Source organism: Rhinolophus ferrumequinum, chromosome 10 (genome assembly GCF_004115265.2).
Source record: "Rhinolophus ferrumequinum isolate MPI-CBG mRhiFer1 chromosome 10, mRhiFer1_v1.p, whole genome shotgun sequence".
Taxonomy (NCBI): Eukaryota; Metazoa; Chordata; class Mammalia; order Chiroptera; family Rhinolophidae; genus Rhinolophus; species Rhinolophus ferrumequinum.
Genome location: NC_046293.1, coordinates 7,377,874 through 7,405,124, shown reverse-complemented (window position 1 = coordinate 7,405,124; position 27,251 = coordinate 7,377,874). Strand labels below are relative to the sequence as shown.

General features: G+C 42.8%; 1 protein-coding gene across 6 annotated transcripts in view; it reads left to right on the top strand.

Annotated features, from left to right (window-relative positions):
* Window positions 1–27,251, top strand: part of TNRC6B (trinucleotide repeat containing adaptor 6B) — a 230,511-nt gene that overhangs the window by 167,183 nt on the left and 36,077 nt on the right. For 5 of the 6 annotated variants that reach the window (XM_033117608.1, XM_033117609.1, XM_033117607.1 and 2 more), the window contains 8 exons: window positions 2,358–2,699; window positions 4,961–7,306; window positions 9,195–9,353; window positions 12,666–12,841; window positions 15,407–15,481; window positions 16,325–16,370; window positions 17,815–17,963; window positions 23,373–23,498. In XM_033117608.1, the coding sequence (XP_032973499.1) occupies window positions 2,358–2,699; window positions 4,961–7,306; window positions 9,195–9,353; window positions 12,666–12,841; window positions 15,407–15,481; window positions 16,325–16,370; window positions 17,815–17,963; window positions 23,373–23,498 (3,419 nt within the window). Of the gene's footprint in view, window positions 1–2,357; window positions 2,700–4,960; window positions 7,307–9,194; window positions 9,354–12,665; window positions 12,842–15,406; window positions 15,482–16,324; window positions 16,371–17,814; window positions 17,964–19,023; window positions 19,195–23,372; window positions 23,499–27,251 lie in introns of all 6 variants that reach the window. The other variant, XM_033117612.1, reaches the window with a different exon arrangement.

The window sequence follows — 27,251 nt, the reverse complement described above, 5'->3', positions numbered from 1 at the left end:
AATGTACAAATCATTAAGATTCAGAAGAGAAAAAGAGGTCCTGAAATGTAACCTATTCATAATTGCCTATTCATAATTGCCATAAAGACCTAATCATAATTGCCCTCCTCTGGTACCGGCTAACGCTCTGGAGCATGATGTGGGGCACGCAGGGACGCTGGTGTCTTAAGCTGGGACTTCGGGAAGCAAGTTGGGTTGGGCCTCCTGCCTCACAGCTGCATTGCTCTCCAGTTAGTGTCTAGAGCTCTGACTGGTCTTTAAATGCTTAAAATTCTTGAATTCACGGAAAGGTGTAATAAAAAAATAGAATAAGAATTCATTTAATTCCGGAAACACAGTTTGCTCCTGACGTGTACTACAGGCCTTATTCTGACTGTGTCCTGGAGTTTTGAATGACCGCCCTCCGGACAGAACACCATATTGGTAGGAAAGCGGTCGAGATGTGGTCCCATTTTATGACTTTATTATTTATGATCCATCCATTCTGTCTCTGATGTGATGGTGGGAAAGTGCCTGAGGAGCTTTTGCGGGGAATCTTGCACAATGTAGGATAACCACCAGATTTCTTTGGTTGTGCTGTGAATGTTGTAGTTAGTCAAGCTGGTGTTCAGATCTCAGTGCAGTAGGCTGTTCTTACTGTCGTATTCTATTTTAGGGAGAGGAGTCAACATGTAACAGACCTGGCTCGCTTAAATGAAGGTTCCAGCCCTTACATAAAAGAGCAGCCTTGCAGGCACACAGCTCCTTCCATAGCTCCTGAAAACCAGTTGGGAAGAGTCTGCTCAGCCTTTGTCAGCTTCTTGTTTATTCTCATGATAAGAGGGAAGGGGATTGGATTGCCAGGCACAGATAGAAAATGACTCGTTGAATAACTCATCTTTGTTCATCCACTTACCAGTTATTTATCCATTGGCTATTATAGGTCATGCAGAGGGTACTGTGTTAAAAATATTAGCCAATGACCAATTCTTAAGTTGCATGTTTATTCTGCTGCTCATCAGGGTATGGATCTGCTGGCCTCCCTTCCTTACCGGGAGGCCCAGTACTGATGGGATAAGGTTAGACCCAGGGGTTACCCTGAAGTCACCTTGGCATCTGCTCATTTTCCCTGTTACTCCGAGTACTCACCAATGTCCAGAGGGTATAGATTGGGCCCCCTGATTTCTGATGATGTCTCTCTCTCCTCATAAAGGAGCCAGTTCAACGAGCGACATGCTGGCCCAGCCTCATTTCAGCAGTCAGAGCAGTACTGCCACCAGAGCTGGCCCTAACTTTACTCTGGATGTCAGGGAGTTTGGCCTCAGATCATCTGAATTATCAGGCTCAGTGATTGTTTCTGTAATACTGCCAGCCTCTATTTGCCAGGTAAACTTGCTTGGAAAGGGTGGCAGCCTCTTGGTAGGAAGAGACCAGCGAGGTGCAGGTTGAGAAAAACAGTCTCTGAAGGGTTGAGCCAAAGGGTCTTGCAGATTATGGCTTCCCGGTCGTCATGCACATCCCTATACTTCCTGTTTGCCATTTTAAAAAGTAAGCTTAAAACATTAAATTATTTAAAGTCAAATAGGAAAGGTATCTACATTTTGAAATTTTTATTTTAAATAAAGAGTTGGAAAAAAACACAAAGTACACTAAGAATTTTTTTTGGACAAAAGCAGAAAGATGTATAACATTTCTAAATTTACACATAGTACTGAGCAAGGGTCTTGGAGTTCAGGTGGCTGTAGAAACCCAACAAATTGATTTTGTGGTTCTCTAGATTGAGGTTCCCTGTGGGAGTCTGCTCTGTGGCAGACCTTAAGCGAAAGGGTGAAAGGTATGCCTCAGCCTTGGTGGGGCTTCTGGCCTGGTGAGGGAGCGGGGCCTGTAAACGGAGAATTCCGATACAACGTGGTAAACTTAGTGTTCCAGGAGCACAAATGAAGGGTGCGTGGCCTACCTAGTCCATGGACTTTGGAGACAGTTTCTCAGCGGTAGGTCTTTAAGAATGTGGATGACGGGCGTGTGAATGAACCTTTCCCATGGACTTTGCCTGGGGACCATATGTACCCTTAGACCTGCTAGGCAGCCCTTCAGGGGATTCCACTGTTGATTTAGGGGGTGAATAGGGATGGCCCCCAGTGAATGGAGTGTGATTCCATGATATTGCTGTCTGTGAATCCTTGTCACTGTCACTCCCCACCTCCACCCTACCTTCAGTAAACTGAAGAAGCGGGCAATTTGGAAAGGTCATATCCATCAAGAATAGGATGAAAGAAGGGTTGTCTGATTGCAATTGGTCCCATGGAAGCTTCCTTAAAAATCATCTTTAGAAAAATGGATTTGATTTCAAAGGTTGCTTCCCAATCTCTCTCTTTCAGTGCCCGAAGTGACGAAACCAAGTTTAAGCCAACCAACGGCGGCCAGCCCGATTGGCAGCTCTCCATCGCCACCAGTCAATGGTGGCAACAATGCCAAAAGGGTGGCAGTGCCGAACGGACAACCGCCAAGCGCCGCCCGCTACATGCCTCGGGAGGTGCCGCCGCGATTCCGTTGCCAGCAGGACCACAAAGTGTTACTGAAACGTGGGCAGCCCCCGCCACCGTCCTGCATGCTCCTCGGGGGTGGGGCAGGGCCTCCTCCCTCCACGGCGCCTGGAGCAAACCCAAACAACGCACAAGTGACAGGAACACTGCTGCAGAGTGAGAGTGGGACTGCACCAGGTGAGGAGTTGGTGTCAGTACTTGAATTCCTGGCAGCTGGAGGAGGGGGTACTTCTTTTGGGTGGCCTGGGGTAAAGTCCACGAAAACCATCATTATATAGATATTGGGATTGTTCAAAAGATGGGAGAGGACCGCAGTCTGAAATGTGTATTAGCATTTCTCTTCTGAAACTGGGTTTTAGTTTGCAGTGCGTGCTCTGGACGTGAGAGGCTAACGTAGCTGCTGGCTCACCATTGCTCTTTGGAGCCTTGTTTTCCTCCTCAGACAGGATCATTACAGAGGCGAGCCTCCGTAGGCCCGTCTGTCCCGTGTGTGCTCTGAGGATGATGGGAAGTGGGGCTGGTGCAGGGGAGTGTTATGAATCTTAGGTGCTTGTGTTTGCGCTACCAGAACAGTAGGCAGATAGAACGGTCTCTTAGATTACCACACAGATAATACTATTCTATGGACTTTGGTTAGATTTTCAGTTAGGGGCCCCTGGATTTTGAGCGTTACTAAAACCTGTATGTACATAGAAGGATCTTTAGTTAAAGGTTCTGCTAGAAATTTTGAGATTCTTTTCAATAAGTGAATACCAAATCAGTTAACAGCTAAGAACTTGCAGATAACTTGGGTTTTTTTAGCTCATTAACAGATTTCAACTTATCTCATAAAATTTTTTTGTGAGGCTATATTAAAATTCAGAGCTTGAACACCATCAAGCATTAGCAAGGGCAGTGAATTTTGGTGGTGGTTCACAATAGGATTTTTTATTCTGGTTCTGACTTTGAACATAGAATTGCCTAGAAAATTCTGTCACTGTCTGGTGTGCAGAGTAAGGGTGGAAGGAACCTAGTGTGACATAGGTTTCAGGCGGAGAGAGAAAAGCACTATCCGTGAGGCTTCCTTGTGGTGGCCATCAGGCCAGGCCCAAAGTGGGCAGGGAAAGGCCTCTGCGGCCCTTTCTTCTTGGCCCCTTGTAACCAGATGCAAGAGGAAATATGTGAGGGCTGGTTGTGTCAGGCATTTCTGCAGTCAAGTCTAGCCAGGCCTGGATGTAGACTGGATTCAGGGTGTGCCAGAATCTCCTGTTTACACTCTTAAAATCTCCTGTTTACACCCAGGAGGCTCTTGAATCTCAAAAGTTCAAGATTCTGTGCTTCCCTACTTTTTTATTTGGCTCTATGTCATTTTTTCAACTTCATATTGATTTAAAGCTGCTTGGTTAAAGGAGCTAAAATAAGTTTAGAAAAAAATTACTGGGATAAAAACATGTCATTTTCCTCCCACCAAACATGGTGAATTCCACCAAAATATGTGCTGAGATAGACTAATTCATTAGATTAAGTTCCTTGGGCATACAGACGGATTCATGCTTGTCTGCCGCTGGCATCTAGCTGGGTGGGCATTTGTCATTCAGCAGATGCTTACTGAGCAGCGATGCACTGGCCACTGGGTAGGATTCAGATGTTAGCAAGATAGGGTCTCTGCCTAAACGGCGCTAACACAGGGGAGGGGAGGCATGAACACAGTACTCGAGCACTGAGCAGACTGGCTCTAGACAGGGAAAGATGATTTGAGGGTGATGAGCTCAAAACAAAAGCATCATAGAAAGAATAACACTTGAACTAGACCCAGAAAAATGGGCAAATTTCAGTGTATCAGTTCAGGAGGAAAAAAACAGTAAGTGTCGATGTGGATTGGTGCCAGGGTGAGATGGCATGAGCTGTGGGGTATCAAGTAGTGTGGCATGTAGATACCTACACAGACAATAGTGGAAGCTGAGACTAGAAAAGTCACTCGGTCCCAGGTTGTGGAGCTTCTGGATCAAACTCCAGACCAAAGAGTTGAGCTCGATTCTTAGGCAGTAAGGAGCTGTTGCAGGCTTTTCATACAATAGCGATATAATCAAAGGTGTGCTTCAGAAAAATTACTGCAGCTAGGAGTGTTCAGAGTAGATTAGAGATACAGAGCAAGTTCGGGGGGTTGGTGCATGGTCTCAAAAGACAAGAAGGCCCTTCTCTGTCCCTTGGAATGGCAGGGGTATCACTTTCAGAGATGTGGTGGAAGCGAGCTGCAAGCTTAGCAAATACAGTAGCCAGGCAAGACGAAAGAGAAGAGATGACTACGACAGGTGTGGTACAGGTCCCGCAGACAGGCACCTGGGTGGAGAAGCTGGTTTGTGTGGAAATGTGAGGAGCTCTCTTAGAAGCATTTGGAGCTTGAGATGTTGTTACTAGATCATGTATAGCTGTGACTGACGAGAGAATCTCTTTCCCAGAGTCAACCCTTGGAGGTGCTGCTGCTTCAAATTATGCAAATTCCACTTGGGGCACGGGAGCCTCCTCCAACAACGGCGCCTCCCCCAACCCAATTCACACCTGGGACAAGGTGATTGTAGACGGGATGGACGAGGAAGAGTGGCCTTGTATTGCCAGCAAAGACACTGAGTCTTCTTCCGAAAACACCACCGATAACAACAGTGCCTCGAACCCTGGCTCTGAGAAGAGCAGTCTGCCAGGAAGCACCACTAGTAACAAAGGAAAAGGGAGCCAGTGCCAGTCTGCAAGTTCTGGGAACGAATGTAACCTTGGGGTCTGGAAATCTGACCCTAAGGCAAAATCTGTTCAATCTTCCAACTCTACTACAGAGAGCAACAATGGACTAGGAAATTGGAGGAATGTGAGTGGTCAGGATAGAATTGGACCTGGCTCTGGCTTCAGCAACTTTAACCCAAATAGCAACCCATCTGCCTGGCCAGCACTGGTCCAAGAAGGAAATTCTAGGAAAGGGGCACTAGAAACAGATGCTAGTAATTCCAGTGCCCAGGTTAGCACAGTTGGTCAGGCATCCAGGGAACAGCAGTCAAAGATGGAAAATGCGGGTGTTAATTTTGTTGTCTCTGGCAGAGAACAGGCTCAAATTCATAACACTGATGGACCAAAAAATGGAAACACTAACTCCTTGAACTTAAGTTCGCCAAACCCTATGGAGAATAAGGGAATGCCCTTTGCAATGGGCTTGGGGAACGCCTCCAGGAGCACTGATGCCCCTTCACAAAGCACTGGAGATCGAAAGACTGGGAGTGTTGGATCTTGGGGTGCAGCTAGGGGGCCTTCTGGAACTGACACAGCCTCTGGACAAAGCAATTCTGGAAACAATGGGAACAATGGAAAGGATAGAGAGGACTCCTGGAAAGGAGCTTCTGTTCAGAAATCAACTGGGTCAAAAAATGACTCTTGGGACAACAATAACAGGTCTACGGGTGGGTCCTGGAACTTTGGCCCTCAGGACTCTAACGACAACAAATGGGGTGAAGGGAACAAAATGACATCTGGGGTCTCTCAGGGAGAATGGAAACAGCCGACTGGGTCTGATGAGTTGAAAATTGGAGAATGGAGTGGTCCAAACCAACCAAATTCTAGCACTGGAGCATGGGACAATCAAAAGGGCCACCCCCTCCCTGAAAACCAAGGCAATGCCCAGGCTCCCTGCTGGGGAAGGTCTTCCAGCTCCACAGGAAGTGAAGTTGGAGGTCAAAGCACTGGAAGCAACCACAAAGCAGGAAGTAGTGACAGTCATAATTCTGGCCGTCGGTCGTACAGGCCCACACACCCTGATTGTCAGGCTGTCTTGCAGACTCTTTTGAGCCGAACTGATTTGGACCCCAGGGTGCTCTCAAACACTGGCTGGGGCCAAACTCAAATTAAGCAGGACACGGTGTGGGACATTGAAGAGGTGCCAAGGCCTGAGGGGAAATCTGACAAAGGAACTGAGGGGTGGGAGAGCGCTGCCACACAGACCAAGAGCTCAGGGGGCTGGGGAGACGCACCCAGCCAAAGCAATCAAATGAAGTCTGGATGGGGGGAGCTCTCAGCCTCGACCGAGTGGAAAGAGCCCAAGAACACAGGAGGCTGGAATGACTATAAGAACAACTCTTCCAGCTGGGGAGGAGGACGACCAGATGAAAAGACATCTTCCTCTTGGAATGAGAATTCCAGCAAGGATCAGGGGTGGGGAGGTGGACGCCAGCCCAACCAAGGATGGACTTCTGGAAAGAATGGTTGGGGAGAGGAAGTTGATCAAGCAAAAAACAGCAATTGGGAAAGTTCTGCAAGTAAACCTGTGTCTGGGTGGGGTGACGGCGGGCAGAATGAAATCGGAACTTGGGGAAACGGTGGGAATGCGAGCCTCGCTCCCAAAGGGGGGTGGGAAGATTGCAAAAGGTCTCCAGCGTGGACTGAGACAGGCAGACAGCCCAGTTCCTGGAATAAGCAGCACCAACAGCAGCAGGCGGCACAGCAGCCACCGCCACCACAACCAGAGGCTTCTGGTTCATGGGGAGGCCCACCCGCACCACCTGCAGGCAATGGACGGCCTTCTAGTTCCACCTGGAGCGGTGGGCCGCAGCCAGTGACCCCTAAGGATGAGGAACCCAGTGGTTGGGAAGAGCCATCCCCGCAGTCAATCAGTCGGAAAATGGACATCGATGATGGCACTTCAGCATGGGGAGACCCCAACAGTTACAACTATAAGAATGTGAATCTGTGGGATAAGAATTCCCAAGGGGGCCCAGCACCTCGAGAACCAAACCTGCCTACCCCGATGACCGGTAAATCAGCCTCAGGTAGGCAGTGGCTTTTCTCGCAGGTTTTAATGAGGAAAAGAAACCCTAAAACAAGGCATTTTTATTAAGCTGCGTTGATTCAACTTAGCTTTGTTCTGAGAATCTTTCCTACATGAACAGAAGCTCTCTTTTTATAAAACAATAGTGGTAACAGATGCTGGTAGTACATTTTAGTGTTCTTTCTTGGCAGAAGGAAAAGATGGCATCTCTATGTTAGTCTCCCCAAATGATTATTATTTTTTCCGTAATTGTATTGGTCTGCAGAATCCCAGAGACTTTTATCTTGCTAGACAAGCTATGCTCTAGATTTAAAAATAAAGAATTAAAATAGCAGAGATAGACGTGGCTTCCATTCTGGTTCTACCCGTGGACACAGCACATCCTCTGTGTTTCTCTTTCCCCAGCGAAGGGAAGCGTTCTGTGTTCTTGCAGAGGCCATCAGAATGTTCTAGCAAAGCTGGGACCTGGAAGGTGTTGCTCAATTCCCGGATAATTTTAATGACCTTTGAAAATGGAGTGCTTTGTTGAAGAGATTGTTACCTCACGATAATCAGTGGTCCAGAATGACACTTTCTTCCCTCTTTGTTCAGATAGGAAACATCATATCTGGTAAATGAAAAGCAGTGCTGGCGATACCAGCGTGGCGTTGTCAGCTGCAAAACCCCCTCAAGCATATAGTTCAAACTAAGGGGGTGCACTGTTCAAGTGGATTTTTTTTTTTAAGTTAAAATGAATCACAATGTTCAGTTCTCTACTCTCCAAAGTAAGCCTAGTGTTCAATGAATCCAATTATGGCCACTTAGAAAATGATTACTTTTAACTAGTTCTGTTGCCCCCCAAATACTGAAAAGAATGAGGAAGGAAATGAAGACTATTCATTAATTCCCTCTCTAGAATAAAACCTGTTAACATGTTTAAAAAAACACACAAAAAGCTATCCATTTAGTTAGGTTCCACATCCACAGATGCAACAACCACAGATCAAAGATATATGGAAAAAACGAAATTCCAGAATTACATTGTTGCTGACGTGCACACTGTGTGGTTAGGCCTACGATGGTTGCACTGTACTGAACACGTACAGACCCATCTTGCCATTATTCCCCAAACAATACAGTATAACAGCTATTTGCATAGCATGTACATTGTATTAGGCATTATAAGTAATCTCGAGATGATTTCAAGTTTACGGGAGAATGTGCGTAGGTTATATGCAAATACTGTGCCATTCCCCATAAGGGACTATAGCACCTGTGGGTTTTGGGCCTGGAACCAAAAGCTGTCTGTGCGGTAAAAACCTGCAAACTGTACAGAAAAGCAAAACGTAATAAATAAAAGAATCTTGACCCCTACGGTCTCTCTCCTCACAGGTAATCTCTTAGACTTTTGTGTCTCATTCAGCAATTCTGTCCATACCTGTAGCAAAATATATCTATGCTTTAAAAAGTTTACACAGAAGGGATTGTAGTACAATACGCTGTTCTTCACCTTGTTTTTTTCATTATACTTAAAAACTTCCCGTATTATCACATACATGTCTATCTTTTCATTGCTTTGGATATACTATTAATTTTTATGGATGACCCACGACTGGTCTAACCAGTCCCTTTTTGCTAGATGTTTAGGTTGCTTCCAAATGGTTGCCAGCAGTGATGCACTGTTGTACATGTAATTTCATCTATTTTTACAAATTTATGGTATAATTTCCTGGCAGTGGAATTACTGGGCCAAAAGTGAAAATGCAAAACGCCTTCCATGAAGGCGGAACCCACTTCTGTTTCTCCAACAGAAAATCGGCGCGCCTGTTCCTCCCACCTGCAGTCCCATTGGGTCTCATGGTGTGCCATTTCACAAATCGTTTTTAGAGACACATTTCCTTTCTTTACAGTCTGGAGCAAAAGCACACCACCCGCTCCAGATAATGGTACTTCAGCTTGGGGTGAGCCAAACGAAAGCAGCCCTGGGTGGAGCGAAATGGATGACGCCGGAGGATCAACCACAGGCTGGGGGAACGCACCTTCCAACGCTCCAAATGCCATGAAACCTAGTAAGTATCTGGTGTTATTTCCGAGGAATTCTCTGTTCACTGGGGTGTCAGACCTCTTGGGGAGGGCTATTTAGTGTTTGAACTGTTTCAATGAAATTCAGGGCCTTGAACCTTTAAATACATGGTTAGTAGCAAATGGTGGTGACTCAGGTTGGCAAATGTTAAAATGTTTACAGTGAAGTAACTGTAAACATTACAGTGAAGTAACTTCCGACTTCTAAAAGTCGGAAGTTAATTTTGTTGATATTAAGGTATGTTTAGTATCTAGACAGAATTGAAATTTTGATGTGGTGCCTTTTTTGCCTAGTAACTAAAATACTGCTCACCACATGTGCTTTGCATTTCTACTCTTGTGTTAGTATAATTTAAAAAGAGTTTCCTGGCTTTTAAGGTGGAACATGGTCTCTAGTGCCCAGGGACTTCATCCTTCTGTTCTTTCCTTTTCCCTTTCATGCGTACATCCACCCACATAGGAACATTTAAGGTTTCTAGAACCTGACAGATTTTCTTCATTTGAATTTTCTAAGCAAAGCACGTCATACTCGTTCTTAAAATCTAAGCTATACTTGATCTAGCTGGCAATGTGTAGTCACAGTAATTTGCAAGACTTTGTAAACCGATGCAATGGAACGTCTCAGTGGATGTTCCTCAATTGAAAAATTCAATTTCCAGTGCCCATTTTCACTCGTTTGGAGTAGTTTTCCTAAAATGTATTCCAACATCCCTTTTCTGCCACATTGCAGACTTAAGGAATTGTCTTTCAATTTAAAAATGTGGTCAATACTGTATGCTTAAAATGTGTACAAGAATAAAAACTTCCATTGTCAGGCTTATTGTGTGATATTGAGAGCTCGTATAGTGCCACATGAAGAAATACAACCTTATTAGCTATGTTCTGGAAATTCACTCTGTGTCTACCGAACGTGACTATATTTTAAAAATTGTGAGTCTCCACCACTTCATAGAAATGGCTTTAGAAAGACTTGGATTTTCATTGTGAAATTGGTTGAATTGTCATGGGAAATACCATCCTGTAGACTTGAACTAGATCCAGAACGCTGTTGGAAGACATTAACCAGACCCTTTAAATAGCAAGGAGGTACTTTAGCTGCATCTTGAGAATTTGTGTGTCTTCCCCAACCTCAGAACGATCTTTCTGCCACCACAAAACCCTCACTTTTCTTTAGATTTTAAAAATGTTTTCTGCTCTTCAGGCTCCTCTGTAGTTACAGCTGTCGTTAGAGTTCCCCTTTCTCTGGGTAGTTTGAATGTGTGATACTCAGAGGAAGGGGCTGGAGCGTCCCAGCCTCCCCGTCAAAGCTGGTAGTTATCCTGTGGTCTTCTCTAGCCTGCAGATAACTTCAGCCTGGTGTGGCCTCGAAGACTAAAAACTAGAGCTCTCTTGTTATCTTTGCTATAAGAAGACATTTGTTACAAGTTCAGCTCCTTTCTCTGAAAGAAGGGTTATGTGGATGTCTTTGTTTTTATAAAGGGGTCAGTATGTTATTTATATTGGATTTTTCATTCGTGTTGCTTGTCAGAGGATGGTATAAAGCCTATGCTAACACAATAATGAATAATCTCACATGCAGAGGAAACAATCCTAGTTATGAATGGCATTTCCGGCAGCAGGGAGAATAATAGCCCCCAAGCCCTGCCTCTTGCTGCCCTGTCGGAAAGCCCTTCGTTCATGTAAGGCTGAATGACCCCCATGGAGGGTCCATCAGGTTTACTTGGGCCACGCTGAGGGGTGACGGCACATTAGAAGAAACCAACCTCCTCGTGCCCTGTGCACTTCCTGCGTGCCTTTGTGGCGGTCCTAGGCCTGCCCGTAGGGGATGGTGGCAGTCATTTAAGCAGAGAGCCACTTTCTCGGCTCTACACTCTTCATACGAAGCTATCTAAATGAAATCATGTCCTCTTCCATCAATGTTCTGTCGTTTGGTCAAGTGAAGGTATGGATGGAGGTTTCTAGGCAAGATAATGTATTTCCCCTTCTTTCATCATTTTATAGAGTGTCATTACCACAAAATGCATCCTTCAATTCCATACAGTATTTTCAGAGGGAAATTAGGGATTTATCTCAATCTCCAAATTAAAGATCTTTGTTTATTAGGGGATGTTGGTGGAATAGGCGATGGGTACTGACCTACTTCCTTGAACAGTTGAGCCCTCATCTCTGACTTCTGTTTCCTTCCTCCTTTTCCGTTCTCTATTCTCCACTTGTCTTTTAAAAACCCATTCTTAAACATTGTCTTTGCCGATGATCTTTTTTAGTATCTAACACATTTCAAGTATATAAATATAATGAATTTCTAATTTTTATGGCTATCTGTGAATTTCTTTTTTCACCATAATACTGATACTCAAAATATAATAAAATTTTCTTTTTTCTTCCCTTTCTCATGGTTTGTTCTCAACTTCACCTCAAACAAGGTAGACAGGTGTTCTTTATCATACTTCCTTTTTGAAATGCCCATTATAAATAAAACATACAATGTACTTTTAGGAAGGTAAAACTAAGGAGTGCAGTAAATCATGCTCATTAAGAGGAACACATGTCTCTTCATGGAGATGGGAACTTTCTTATAAGCTGTGATAAGTTCTTTTCAATTGTTTAATTCCTACCAGCCTGTATAAGAGGACAATCATTGAACCCAAAGTCAGGAGGTCTTGATTCTGTGGTTTCATTGAATCTTTGTGGGTTTCCATTTCCTGCTCTCTAAAGTATAAATGATGTTTGCCTTGCCATATAGATGGATTAGAGTAAATTACAGTATACAAAAGTTCTGTACCTACAGGGAATGAGTATTATGGTTATTCATGTACAGAGGGTGCCAAAAAATGTATACATTTTAAGAAAGGAAAACTATTGAAATTGTAATACTCAATATATACCTATAGCAAAAGATGAATACAAGTCAGGTTTGACTTCTGCAGTTACGAGAGTGCTCAAAGTGGTTACCATCAGCGTCCAGACACTTCTGATTACGTCGAACTACTGCTTGAGCAACATTGACCAAAGTGTCCACTTGTATACATTTTTTGGCACCCCCATTATACACACACACACACAGCTGTTGCGTACAGTTGATTCATTCTTTTCTTTATTTTTTTTCCTCAGTCTCAATGTGGCCTCTTCTTTATATCCTTAGTTTTAGGGGTTCTGTTCAGCTGATCCTCAGGTGATTCTTGAGGTTGATTGTTCTGTCATTTATTTGTAATTTTGGTGTGATCCTGGGATGTAGCAGGCATAGTGTTTACCTAATCTGCCACCTTGGACCCATCTCTCGATTCATTCTTTTCTTAAAGATTCCAAATCTATGCAAGACGGCTGGGGGGAGAGTGACGGGCCAGTGACAGGAACTCGCCATCCCAGCTGGGAAGAGGAGGATGATGGAGGAGTCTGGAACACCGCCGGCTCTCAGGGAAGCGCTTCCTCCCACAACTCAGCAAGCTGGGGACAAGGAGGAAAGAAACAAATGAAGGTAGTCCGCTTCAAAAATATTTGACTTGCTTATTCATTCTTAGAAGGCAGAATGGAGAATTTTTGTAATGGAAAGAGTAGGGCAGCTGGAGTCCCTGAGATCCTAAGTAAGATAAAAATATGTTCTTCAGAACAAACAACTGTTTCCTCTTTATCCCTCATTTTCCTTCTCCATGACTTTGAAACCACGAACTATAGAACTGTTGCTGTAGGTAAAATAGAATTTTCAAAGATAGATTCTTTTTTAACTTTCAGTTTCTGTATTGTAATTATTCTTTGGGAGCTTTCAAGGCACACTTTGTAAATATTTTATGCTTTTGCCTCTAAAGCCAAGGAAGTCCTTAGAGTAAATCCCCATGAATATGTAAAGGAGAAACCAAAGTAGGATAGCTTCTCCGGTAGCAATCAGCATGGTTGGGTTTTGTCCCGATACAGGAAATTCCAAGGCCCAGAACCCTCCTCCCAACAAAATGAAGTGCCAGTGTGTAACCCTGCTGCAGCAACTAGATGATTTATCTACATTCTGTACCAGGCTATTTTCTAAACTTTTCACTTTCCATGTCTTTGTTTCTCATTGGATTTGCATAGTTTGATGAGGATTTTGGTGTTCAATCTAGAATGGTAGTCTTTGAACCTGAAGCACTCTTTTTTCATTCCTGTCTTTCCACAAATAAGTTGATGGAAATAAGAAATGGGCAGCGATACACTTACTTTGACCATGGGAATGTTGCTGTTCTATGAAACGCATCACAGCTGATACTCTCCCAGGTTTCAAATACCAGGTGCCGTCTTAGAAGGTCTTCCGTTGGCTAAGGGCTATATGCCCTCATCCCCTTTGGCTACATACAGGATATTAATTTTGTTCTGAATACAGTAACTCTTATAGCATAAGAATACAGGTTGTTTCCATTAGACATTTGGTTTAAGCAGTCATTTGCAGTTTTCCCTTTTAAAGGACTTTTATTTTTTTACTTTGGTCACAAAAGGAATTATTCAGCATTTTTTACCTACCCATGTTGTCTATGATGTGTGCCATGGCTTTTTTTCTGTTGTTGTTTACAAATTAACAATAAGACCAATTAAAATACGGTTCAGAAGACTGCTGAGTGATAGGTACTAGCCCGCTAAGGTAACCACCAAGGTTTACTTAAGTAAGTTAATTGGGAATTAAATGTTTTTGCTCCATGACTGATGATTCTGACCTTTCACATTGAGGGGCCGTTTTTTGTTTTTTAAACTGATCAAATACAGTTAACATAAAATTTACTGTCTTAACCATTTTTTTTTTTAAATTGGGGAATATCCGGGAACAGTGTGTTTCTTCAGGGCCCATCAGCTCCAAGTCGTTGTCCTTCAATCTAGTTGTGGAGGGCGCAGCTCAGTTCCGAGTCCAGTTGCCAATTTCAATCTTTAGTTGCGGGGGTGCAGCCCACCATCCCATGTGGGAATCGAACCAGCAACCCTGTTGTTCAGAGCTCACACTCTAACCAACTGAGCCATCCAGCCACCCCCTGTCTTAATCATTTTTAAGTGTACAGTTCAGTGGCATTAAGTACATTACATTGTTGTGCTGCCATCACTACCATCTATCCACAAAACTCTTTATATCTTGCAAAACTGAAGCTCTACCCATTAAACAGTAACTACCAATTCTCCCCTCCCTCCAGTGAGGTGTTTTTTTTGTTTCCTGTGTTTTGTTTTTTGTTTTTTTTTTGCCTTAGAACGTATAACTGAACTTAAGTGTACCTATTCCTTTCAATAATAATAAAGTTGATATAACAGATATCACCAGAACACAAACAGAGCGTTTTAACTGTAGGATGTACAAGTGCACAAAGCCCCAGCACCCCAACCCCCCACCAGGTTCCCATCAGAGTCCCCCCTGCTTTCTCCGTTGAAGTAAAAGTGCAGCTGATGATTGGTGCCTTGTTCAGGGGAGAAGCTAGTTTGTCCCATTAAGAAACAAACAAAACCCACATCTGCCTTAATTTGCAGTAATATCAGTGGTGGTGTCTTCTGCTGGCTTTCTTTCCCATTGGAGGCCCATGCCCTTTATACTATGAAGCAAACAGATAAAAATGCTACATCGATGAGTTCCTCATTGTATCCACGCAGAGAATAATGACGTGTTTAAATAGGCTTCTTTCCAGCTAACTTGCACTAGCATCAAACTCTTTTTTTTTCCTTCTTATGCCAACTTAGATTACAAAGAGATACTAAGAGGGAAAGTACTAGCATGCAAACAGTATAATTTAGAAAATCTGATATTGACCTTCTGTTTATAAGGTAAAAATACCAGCTGACTGTACGTGTTTCCAGTTACTTCAAATTCAGTGTGACAAATAAAATAAGAATGAAAACATAGATATCTCTAAGGCTTATTAATCTTTTAGACTAACAGATGAAATATCAAAATAACCCTAGTTAAATAATAATTAGGAATAATTAGGATTCAAAAATGTAAACTCTTGGTTCTACGTTTTCAGTCAGTTCTTATGTAACTCAGATATGAAGTTGAAATAAAATAAATTATTTGGTTCTGAGGTTACATATTTCGTTTCTGTAGTGCTCACTAAAAGGAGGAAACAATGATTCATGGATGAATCCTCTTGCCAAACAGTTTTCAAATATGGGATTGCTGGTAAGTCTTTTTTCCTGTGTGTAATGTATCCCAGCTTTTACTTTTAGTACAAATTTTAAGACCATTGCCATATATAGTACAAAATTACAGATTTAAAACTGGTTAAGCAGTGTTCCTGATATACATTAAACAATATTCTCTGTTTTTTTATTCTCTCCAATATTTAAAGGTTACATTTTTTAATATTTGTAGTTCTTGTAGCCTTTTCTTTAGGCAGGTAGGGAAGAAAGAGACAGGCACTTAAAATTTATATTATTCTCTCTGACTCCGGTACCGGTTTTAATATTATTTTTAAAACGACAACCACAGCAAAATAACTACAGAAACTATTTGTGATTAATTATATAGGGAATTCTTGTAGAATTTCTGATTTTTTTTTTTTTTTTCATCTCTTGGGAACATTATGGAGACACCCTGTCCCTGGTTGCCAAAAGACAAATGACTGACTTGGCTGCACATTTGAAGATTTGATGACTTGACAAGTCACGAGAAGAAGTTGTCATCATTTGGCTGCCACTCATGAAATTTGATCCTGAGCTGACTGGAGCTTGAGGACAGGGGTTTATTTCTCCAAGCAGCTGTTGAGCTTTTGCTCTGTCCATAGATTTACTGAAGCTAAATTCTATGTGAAAATTGAATTTAGGATTACAGGCACCAGCAGCAATCAAAGTAGTTGTGTTTAAAATGTTACCGTCTTCGTTCCAGTTTGAGGTTCATTTCCAAGGACCTTGTGTAGTGCCAATAGGAAGACGTGACTCGTACATGCATGATGCCACATATTGTCTCTGATTCAAACATTTACTTCGAACCTTTCATTTTCCCTCACTGTTCTTTGCCTTTCAGAGTCAAACTGAAGATAATCCAAGCAGCAAAATGGATTTGTCTGTAGGTATGTATCACTCCACTAATACAAATGGCATACATTGTTACTGTATTGGGATCCCCTACTCAGTTTGAGTTGGGATGGGTGCAGTTCAGTAGACTATATTGAATACTTACTTTATGGAAGGTGCCGTGCCAGATTCTAGGTAGGGGTTGAAAACTCAAATGACTGCAAGAGCCAAGAAAGTAATGTAAATAAGCAGTGTGCGCCAGGCATGGGAAATTGGGACTTGGGGGCCACTGTGGGCTGCGGAGAGCATAGGTACCCCCTGAAGGAATCTGCCCTGCTCGGCTCTCAGCAGTCGTGGCTGTGGAGGTGTGTGGGCTCAGCTCTGCCAGCTCTTCCAGTTTTTGAAGAGAGAGAGGCCAGAAGAAATTCAGATGTATATTAACATCCTGATTTTTAAATATTGGAAGCTGGTTCAGATTTTTTAAAATGTTGTGTGTTGCCCACCGAAATCTGTCTGAGACTGAGTCCTCAGGTTGCCTGCCCTGCCTGCCCTGGGATGTTTCCTTATTGGCTGACTCTCCTGTCGCGAGAGGAGTACATTGCAGGTCCAGCCCTTCGTCTGTGGGATCTTCAGAAGGATGCTGTGCTCGCCCTCAGGGACTTGAGCAAACCCAGAAGAAAATAAAATGATCCTGGATAGTAAGGAAATAGGCTTTGATCGATGGTATTATTAAATCCGAGAATAACTAAAACAGAAGCTTCCTGGGGCACTGATCGTGTCAATGTACAGTAGTATATTTGTAGAGCCGGGAAAGAAAAGTGGAAATAATCATTGCACCTGGGAAAATCATGTGGTCCAAGTAATGTGGCATCCCATCTCCTGTGTTCTTCTAAACTTTAGGGCAACAGTTACGCCTTTTTGAACTTTTTATTCCTAATAACTGTGTTTCACAACCCCAACCATTTATCTCTAACAGATGTTGACATATCGTGTTTCCCCGAAAATAAGACCTAACCGGAAAATAAGCCCTAGCATGATTTTTCAGGATGACATCCCCTGAACAGAAGCCCTGATGTGTCTTTTGGAGCAAAAATTAATATAAGACCCAGTCTTATTTTCAGGAAAACATGGTAACAACAAAAGACAGATTCTCTCACTGAGGACATTTGAATTTATGAGCAAGACGTATTCGTCAAACACATGAATAACCAGCCTGAATTTTTTGAGTCAGATTTTTACCAGATTAGCCCTAAGGCTCTCTTTCAGTCTTCCACAGAAAACAAGCTACAACTGATACATGTTGGGGTTTCTTGTTTATTTTGTTTTGTTTAAAAGGACCCATATGTGTTCCAAGAAGGATCCCCAGCAGCCTGAACCATTGAGAGCTCTTGTGGTCTTGTCCCAGCTCCCCAGGGAGGATCACGGGGCAGTCAGGTCTCTCTTGGTCATAAGGTAGACACTGATTCTTGATATTTTTACTTCTTCTGTGGTACCTTTCAGGGAGCCTTACAGATAAAAAATTTGATGTGGACAAGCGAACAATGAATCTCGGGGATTTTAATGATATCATGAGGAAGGATCGCTCTGGGTTCCGTCCACCTAATTCCAAAGACATGGGAACCGCAGATAGTGGGCCTTATTTTGAGAAGGTGAGTTGAATCCTTTGTTTAAGGTAATAATTCATGAGAACCACTTTGGTTCCTGTTTGTCTTTTGATAATTGACTCCAGGAGGAAGCATAGAATTACTGAGCAAAACACAAACATCACCTGATTTAAATGGTAACATGAAAACAGTTGATGTCAACAGGTGATTAGGCAGGAGCTCGAGCCATCTGTCTGTAGGATGTGAGTATAGTGAAGAGGGTCTAAGTTTTGGAAAATTGATGAAGTTTGTAGGGGGAGGAAATGGTCTGACTTTCCACAGTGGGGGAACTGCACTCAAAACATGCAGAAGAAGTTTTAGAGACAAATTTATTCTGAATTCTTTTTTCTGCTGCTTTTTGTGCAGTTACAAATTAAATTTCAGGATCTTGTGCAAAACTCTGTGTCTCCGAAGGCCTTGCCTTCTAGCTTTGTCAAGATGACTCCAAAGTTTCTCCTTTGCTATTTCTTAGAGAGCTCTTTTGTGATCTTTCTCCATTTCTCTAGTGATCTATTTAGTTACAATGGTATAATTGCAAATTCTCAACTACCTCCTTTAAACAAGTCGTTTATACCCATTTGTTTTGATTTTGAACATTTCTAATGGAGGAGCTTGTTCTTGATTCAGAATACCAACTTGCAGTGCTCGTGGTCTTCAGAAAGCAGTTAAAACCAAAATTTTTACATCTGGCCCACTTCTGACACCATTGCTGCTGCTCCAGACAGCAACATATTCACAGGAAGATTACTCTGGCTTCCATTTCTGCAGCCGCGCAGAGTAATCAATGTTAGATGCGTAAAAATAAAGTGTCTGGCAATTTTTATCTTAGGCAGTGGACAGAACGTGTTCCTCACTTACAGGATAAGAAAATCTCCATCAAAGAGGATGACAGATGGTGCCTGTTGGGCAAAGGATGATGATTGTTAGCAGATCCCAATTCTGGCCTGGTTTATTGCTAATACACTCTAACTGTGTTTATTCCTAGTGTTTTCTCTCTTTTCCCTTCTTGCATTCTGTTGCTTCACTAACCAACACTCACTGTGATTGGCTAACTACTACTTTTCAGCTGACTTTGCCTTTCTCCAATCAAGATGGGTGCCTTGGGGATGAGGCTCCCTGCTCTCCCTTCTCCCCTTCTCCCAGCTACAAGCTGTCTCCCTCTGGTTCCACACTACCCAACGTCAGCCTTGGAGCAATCGGCACAGGGCTCAACCCCCAAAACTTCGCTGCTAGACAAGTAAGGAGGCCTCTCAAATTTATAACTGCTTGGCTGTGGCCTCGCCTTGGCCCTGGTCTGCAGTTTATTGCATCATTTGTCTGTCTTGGGAAATTTGTTGATTACTGAATGCACAGAATGATATTAAGTATAGGCTTTAGAGCTTTCAGCCCATAGAACCCATCTCTCTTCATGTTTCTCAACATGGATTTTATTTTAAATCTGTTTCTTTTGTCTTCTCATTTTTGATCGTGAGTTCACATTTAATGAGTTAACTACTACTGCCTTAGGAAAATGTTAAAGAGGCTGTGTAGGAAATTTTTAACATAAGATTGAATGGCAAGTATTAATACTTTTGATGTCTTTTCAACTTAACAAAACTGCTCATTGAAAAAATAGCAGCAAAACTAGTAATATTAAGTATTTGAGGATTACAGCATCTTAAAAGCTGGTGTCTTTAAGTATAAAATACAACAAATACCCAGAGAAAGGTAACTTTCAGATTAGATAATGAAGCTTTGAGAAGACTGGTTGTTGCTTGGACGAGGCAGTGTTTCGTTCAGCCTGGAGTGGCTCCTTTCCTACGGTCTGATCAGTCCTCCGAGGAAGGGCCACGCGATAGAAGCAAGACTGGCAGGGCTGGCATAATGAGGTCCACTTGCTTTCACAGGACTGAGGGCACACGTAGGCCTCTGTCGCCCTACAGGAGCTCTGTTGCAGTTTTTGTGAAGAAAACCATGAATTTGGAGACAATTCCTTTGTGGCAGTGACTCCAGTGATATTTTCTTAGTCATAGTTGTGTGACCACACACTTGTCACTGTGACTTTCACCTCAGGATGTCTTGGAATGACATTTAATTTCTCGTTGTGTTTATTTGTTTCCACATGATGACTTTCACATGTAAATTAAAGAACGATATCAAACCCCAGTCCTCAACGTGCATATTAGGGTTTTGTATTCTTAGCACGTTTTAAAAAATGGATTATGTTACATCCATGTGTTGAGATTGGTATCTCTGGATTGGAAGTTATAGGTGATATTTTGTTTCCTTCCTTTATATTTCACTGTTTATCTTAATGTTTCCACACAGAGCCTGGATATGTATTGCTTATATAGACAGAGAAGAAGCAATGATAGCCGTTGTTTTGGGTTTAGGTATAGAAAATATAAAATAGTCAGAACACTCTTGCTTAATGGTGATTATAAGCATGCCCCGAGGATCACATGATGTTACCTGTTAGTACATAAACTGTAGTCTAATAGGCCATCCCTACCAGCTGTGCATTGGACTTTAAGAAAAGGTCATTCTTTTTCATTTTTTTAATCTGTGGATTGCTACAAAGTCCACCTTGAACTAGGTTGATACACCATGTTCTATCCAGATATGGTCATGGTTTTCTCATACTGTTTTTTTGTTTGTTTGTTTTGTTTTTAATATATTTTATTGGGGGACACTGTGTTTCCCCAGGGCCCATCCACTCCAAGCAGTCGTCCCTCAATCTAGTTGTGGAGGGCACAGCTTACTGGCCCATGTGGGATTCGAACCGGCAACCCTGCCACTCAGAGCTCGGGCTCTGCTCTAACCAACTGAGCCATCCTGCCGACCCTCTCACACTGTTTTCATGCAGACTTCATATACCTCATAATTAAACAATAGAATTTAAGGTTTTTATTTTCAAATCACAGGTGATTTCATTCAGCTTGGTAACTGTTTTTAATTTATATACCTTTCTAAGTTAAACACTGTAGTGGAAGCAAATATCACCAATAACTGTTAGGACTCAGGTCATCATAAAAGCCTCACGTACAACAGTAAAACTTTAGAAATAGCCAGATAAACCACCATGAACACGTGTACAACCTTTTGGTTTTTCCTAATTTCTAAATGTAGTTTTTAAAAAAAGACTCGACCTGTAAGTTGTCACTAAATACATTGCAGTACAAAGTAACTACTTCTGAGCCGAGAAAAGGACCACCTTGTGATGCCAAGGTTCTGTATTGAAAACTAGAGAAGGTATTTTTTGATAGACGGCTGTCGACTTATCTGTACCGTCGACTTACCTGTACCGTCGTCCACATCAGGTACATCAAAGTGGGTGGTACGACTTGAGACACACTTGATCATGAAAACCGAGAACATGTGGTGGGAGTGGGGTGGAATCTGTCTGCTGGAATAGGAAAGTAGGGCTTGATTTTACACAAAGTTTAAAAAGCAAATTCCTTTTAATACTACTTAACAAAAGAGGGTTGGAATTTAAAATGACCCACACAAAGCAGTTTTAGACTTGTCAAAAAATGGATTCTGGCAAGGACTTGAGCTATCAGAAGCCCCACCATTCAAGGACCAGTCCGTGAATAATTAACATGTAATAACAAGGTCATTATTTTGATAGTAAAGTGTAAGTGAGAACGATCTTAGCAGACTATTCTGAACACAAAGCCTTAGACTGCTCAGCCCTCCTGACGTTGTGGAATATTCTTAGCAAAATAAATGTTTCCGGTTTTCTTGGGAACGACCAGTAGCTAAGCCACTGACAACCATGATCTCAAAAGTTAGCACCGAGCTGTTTCACCTTGGGGTGAGTGATTAGTAAGACAGGAGAAGCAGAGATATTAGAGTTTCTAGAATTAAAGGTCTTTTCATGTTTAAACAATCCTTTAATTCACGGTGGATCTTTGATTTTCTTTTATGAGATATACACAGATTTTGATTGCCATTTCTACTTTACGTTCATATTCATTTTTATTTTCAATGCTTTTAAGTTTATTTATATCCCCATAGCAATCCCTTAATCTATTTTGAATCATTAAGCCATCAAAATATCTTTAGTGTTCTAGAACTTAACTAGTGCCCTTACAAAATTCTACTTTAAAATTACCTTACTCCCCACAGTGCCAGGGCTAAGACGATGGTGGTTCCGAGTGTACATACTTGATATAAGCAGTGGTGCAGCTGGCTTCCCTGATGATGTTCAGGGAGGCGTTTTCAAGTGTATGATATTGGTGGGTCATGGATGTTTGCAAATGATGTGTCCATCCTACAGGCCAGGGCTTTATTGAATTGTGGGAATAGAAAGACTGGGAGTACTAAGCTGGAAAGACAGAGTGGAAAATAACTGTAATATGATTCAACGATGGAAGCTATCTGAGAGTCTTAAAGTATTCCGGGAACATATAGATGGGCCCAGTTAATTTGAATGTGAAATGAGGAAGAAGGGCTTGGGGAAGACTTTCTTGATGAGGATGACCTCTGAGCTGGACCTTGAAGAGGCCAAGTGAAGACAGTATAGAAAACGGCCTCAGGCAGAGGGAACAGTGTCAGGTATCAAATATGATTTCTTTGCTGGGGGACTTTGCGGCTAGAAACAAGTCAGAAACAAAGGGCGATCATACGGCCCAGCTTTCTGTAGGTTTTTGATTTTAAAAGTATAGAAGTGCTCCAAGGAATTGGTCCTCCAGAAATCAGGCAGTTATGCTTGTTTTTAACTAGCCTGATAATCACATGTTTGAATGAGAAGTTACAGGTGAGTAATGTGTGTTTTGGTGTCCCTATAATGATTTTTCACTTTTTCCCCTTTCCTCCTTTTTAATCTCACTCTGTGCTTGATTCATATTTTTCCACCTAGCTAAGAGGGGACCGAGCGGACCCAAGACAGGGAAGGGTATTCAGCTCTGGAGCAGGGCCCTCGTGGAGCTAGGCTCACAATTGGGTGGTACTGATGGGATTGAACTAACCAATGCAGAGAAGGAATATCGTGGTGCTGTTTTATAGCTGATGTTATTCATAGTGTATTGTTTTACTCAGGTGCCTTTCAAGATGGATGTCAGATTATAAAGCTTGAGAATCAATTTGGTAAACCCAATCTTAAAAAAGAAAGTAATTGAAATAAGCAGTACATTACCTATGGCTTTCAATTACAAAAAAAAAAAAATGAGTGCTTTTTTTCTAACATTTGACTAAATTTAACTCTTCTGGTTTATAGAGTTAATCAGACTGCAGAGGTGGAAGTGATATGCACATGGTTAGATTTAGTAATTGTCCTGAGCATTCCAAGGTCAGGAACTTGCCAGTGATAAAATCCTGTGATTCCCTGGAACACAGGATATGATTCTTCTGAGGGATAGAAAACCTGAACTGTTTCTTATTTGCAGTTTCCTGTGTTAACACAGAGCCTTACTGTTGCTGTTATGTTTGCAGGGTGGCAATCATGGTTTGTTTGGAAATAGCACAGCACAATCGAGAGGCATGCACACACCAGTGCAGCCACTGAATTCTTCTCCTAGTCTCCGGGCGCAAGTGCCTCCCCAGTTCATTTCCCCCCAGGTAAGCAACTTTCTGTGTCCAAAGTCCATCCAGGTGGTTAACCAGTTGTCAGCTGGCTGGTTTTGTGGGCATAAAAGCAGTACTTGTAGTCTTAAACTTGAAAAACCCAGATGCCAAGGATCAAGATTTTTAAAACGAAAGATCGAATCTCACTTTTTAAAATTATTTTGTGCGTATAAAATAGGTGTTTTTGCATGAAAAACATTATGGGTATATTCCTTTTAGACCTCCTGAGTATTTTTCTAATACTGTATTGATTTTTTAATTGCATATAATTAAAACTACGTTATAAATTCTGTTGTGTCAAAATTCAGAAGTTGCTTGCCCTCAAGGATTCACCCACAGAAGATCAGGAGAATTGCCAGGTTCTGGGTTATTCTGAAAGGTTTGGAGCTGATCCATACTAGAATACTGACTAGGTGCCCTGGGGGGAGTTGTAGAGCTAATGAGGTGGAAGAGACTTAATCACAGAGCAGCTCTGTAAGACGCAGCCCTTGGGTACCATGGAACCTTTTAGGTCCATGTCCTAGTAGGAGATGTGCAGTGAGTTTTGGGGGGTACAGGTGTGAGATTTGTGCCAGTCTACCACATACTGCGAGAGAAATCCCCGCATTACTCACTTCATTGTGAGAAAAATGAGTCTCAGGAGCAAAGTAAAAGCTGATAAGCCGTGTAAGGATTCAGTGTGACCTTGGTAACACTCCTGAGAGTGTTACTTTCATGAACTTAGTAAAAGCAAGAGCTTTGAGTCTGTCCCTGTATAAGGGGGTGAGGGCGCTTATAGATCCAACCAACAGGTATAAAGAAAGAGTCAGGTTTTGTTGTTTCGTTTTTTGAAATGTCTTTTAAGACATCAGATACTTATTTGAAACCATCATCTGTAGATTTCAGCTCCCATTTTTGACATTGAGTCGTCTGTGTCTTGCAGAGGAAGAAGAGTGCATTGTGCCCTCCCTCCCTCAGCTGCCTCCTCGTGGTTCTGTCTGGGAGTCTTCTTAGTGTATGTCCCCTGGCCTTTCCCGCCCTCTAAGTCCCAATCACCCCCACGTCCCGTCCCGGCAGTGGTATAGCCCCCACACAGACCTTACAGTGGCAGTGTCTTTACTCTTGGAGCACTTTCCAACCTGCCTTAGTCGTCCATCGTCACTGAATGTCTGCAGTGTTCCAGGTAGTGTGTTGACAATGCACAGCTGAAGACAATGCACAGTCTGGGCTCTCCTGTGCTGCCTCCTGCAGTTAGTGGTGGTGACAGAAGAATAGTCAGAAACAGTGTGATAAGTGTTGTATGGAAATGTTTAGCGGAGTTTGGGTGTTGGGCGAGTGACATTTAACCTGAGTCTTGAAGACTGAGTCATTTGGCTGGGCATGGCTACACTGAAGGTGCCCCCTGGGCATGGGGCAGCTTGTGCAGGGGCAGTCCTCTGGAAGGGCAGGGTGTGTTTAGGGAGATGCAGGTAATCGGAATAATTAGTTTGAGCTTGTGGACGCATGTAGCTGCTGTCTGGAGTGGAATGGGAAGGAACTAGTCGGGAAGTTTGGGACCAAATTTGGAAAAGCTTTGTTTGCCTTGCTAAGGAGTTTGGACTTGGTCCTTTGGTCAGCATGGTTTATAACCGTTGTCTGGGCTACTATTTAAAAATACAGTTCCCAGGTGTCCCCCAATCTACTGAGACAAAATCTGGGGTATTGGAACCTAGCCATCCCGAGGTGATTTTTATGTGCACCCTGAAGTTTGGCTGCTATTGCTACAGATCATACAATATTAGATAAGATTTTTTAGCTGAGTAGCAGTGTAGGAAAATTTATGTTTTAGGAAGATAACACTGAACATAAGGTACAGGACATGTTTGCATGGCAGAATTACTAGAGCGGAGATCAGTTACAAGGTCAGTACAGGAGTCCAGATAAGGCAGTGGCAGTGGGAATTAAGACCTTCGTGGGAAAGGTCACTGGTCGTTTTTGTGCTGTGGAATACAGTGGTCTGTTCTGCAGTTTCTGCTCATTGACTGTATCAGCAACGTTTGACACGTTTGGTTGCTGCCTCCTTTTTGAAACATTTAATTCATCTGACATTCAGACCCTGCTGTGTTGGTTCTCCAGGTTCGTAGCTCTCGTTCTCCATCTCCTTTACAAGTTCCTCCTCGCTCCCCAACACTTAAAACTCAGAGTGCCCTCCAGTCTCCATCCTCCACCCTCTTCTCACCAGCCACAGCGACTGCTCGGTGATCTCACCCAGTGGAACGACTTAAATACTGACAGTTCCGATCGTGTCTTCAGCCCAGAGCTCTTCTCAGCTCCACAGACTCCTGGAGATCCCGACCAGGATGCCTTCCAGGCATCTCGAGTTAACTTGTCCAAAATCAAACTTCGGACTGATCCCACACTCCCCTCAAAAACACCCTCTTCCTCTGTGTAAATGGAGGTAAACTCTCGTTCTGCAAGAGCTCAGGGCACAGACCGCAAGAGTCCATTGTGAGTCTTCTCACAGCCCACAACCAATCCACCAACAAAACCTCCCTTCACAACTTCATCTAGAATCCGACCATTTCTTATCATCCCCTCTAATGGGACCCCGGGCCGAGCCACCACCCCTGCTCGCCTAGAAATGGCCGCGTTGGTCCTGTTCCTCACCCAGCGTTCAGACTGACCCCCCTCACACCGCACTGTCCAATGTGGCCGTTAGCCATGTGAGCACCAAAAACGTGATTAGTTGAATGGAAGAACTGAATTTTTACCTTGCGTTCATTTAAATTTAGATAGCCATACCTGGTTAGTGGCTACTGTGTGGGCAATACAGATATAGAACATTTCTGTCAGCGTGGAAAGTTAAGGTAAACCGTGTTCCTGCAGCTTTCCTGGGAATCCTCTCAGCTCGCTCTCACTGAGAATACAAAGCTCACTCTTCACTGTGGTCTTTGAGGTTCTTGGTGCCACCCCCACCCCCACCCACCTGCCATTCTCCCATTGGTTCAGCCTCTCCAGCCAACTGGCCCCAGCACACTGAGCGTGCTCCTACAACCCCCTTCTCCCAAATTGCCATGTGGCTCCAGCTTTATTTCCTTTGGCTCTCGGCTTCGGTGCCACCTTTTCAGGGAGGCTGTCCCAGGCCAGGCTTTGTACAGTATGCCACCACCACCCGGTCCTCCCCGTCCTCCCCCAGGAGTGTTAGAAGCTTCACAGTGGCAGGATATGGGTTTGCTTTGTTCACTGCTAAATCCTGAAATTCTGTAACCATGCAGGGCATGGATTTCAGGCTCAGTACCTATATGTCAAGTCGGAAGACACATTTCAGAATGATATAGAAAGTGGAATTGTGAGGAAAGCACAGTTAATTTAGTCTAAGAGATTTAGAGGCTGCGAATGACCAAAGTGTCTGCGCTTCTTAGAGAAAGTACTTGTGTTCGCCTACATTTTTTGAAATTTGTTTATTTAGCAAAATGTGGTTAACATTTAATGCATGATGAGGGCAACATACTAAATAGTGGAATCTTCCAATATTTTCTTGACATTTTCATATTTTTAAAAAGAAAGTAATTGGGTAGCTATGTTTCTTCAGTAAACATAGCTAAAGTAAAAGTAAAGACTATAAAAAAGTAAAGACAATATAATAGCCATACTGAAAGTTTGGAGGGTGGAGAAAAAATTCTTCCTGAAAGCTCCCCACCCAGCTATACTGAGAGGGATGAATTCTCCACAATCTCCTGTTGGGACTTTGTCCGTGTGCAGGCATGATTTTCACATACCCACGTACAT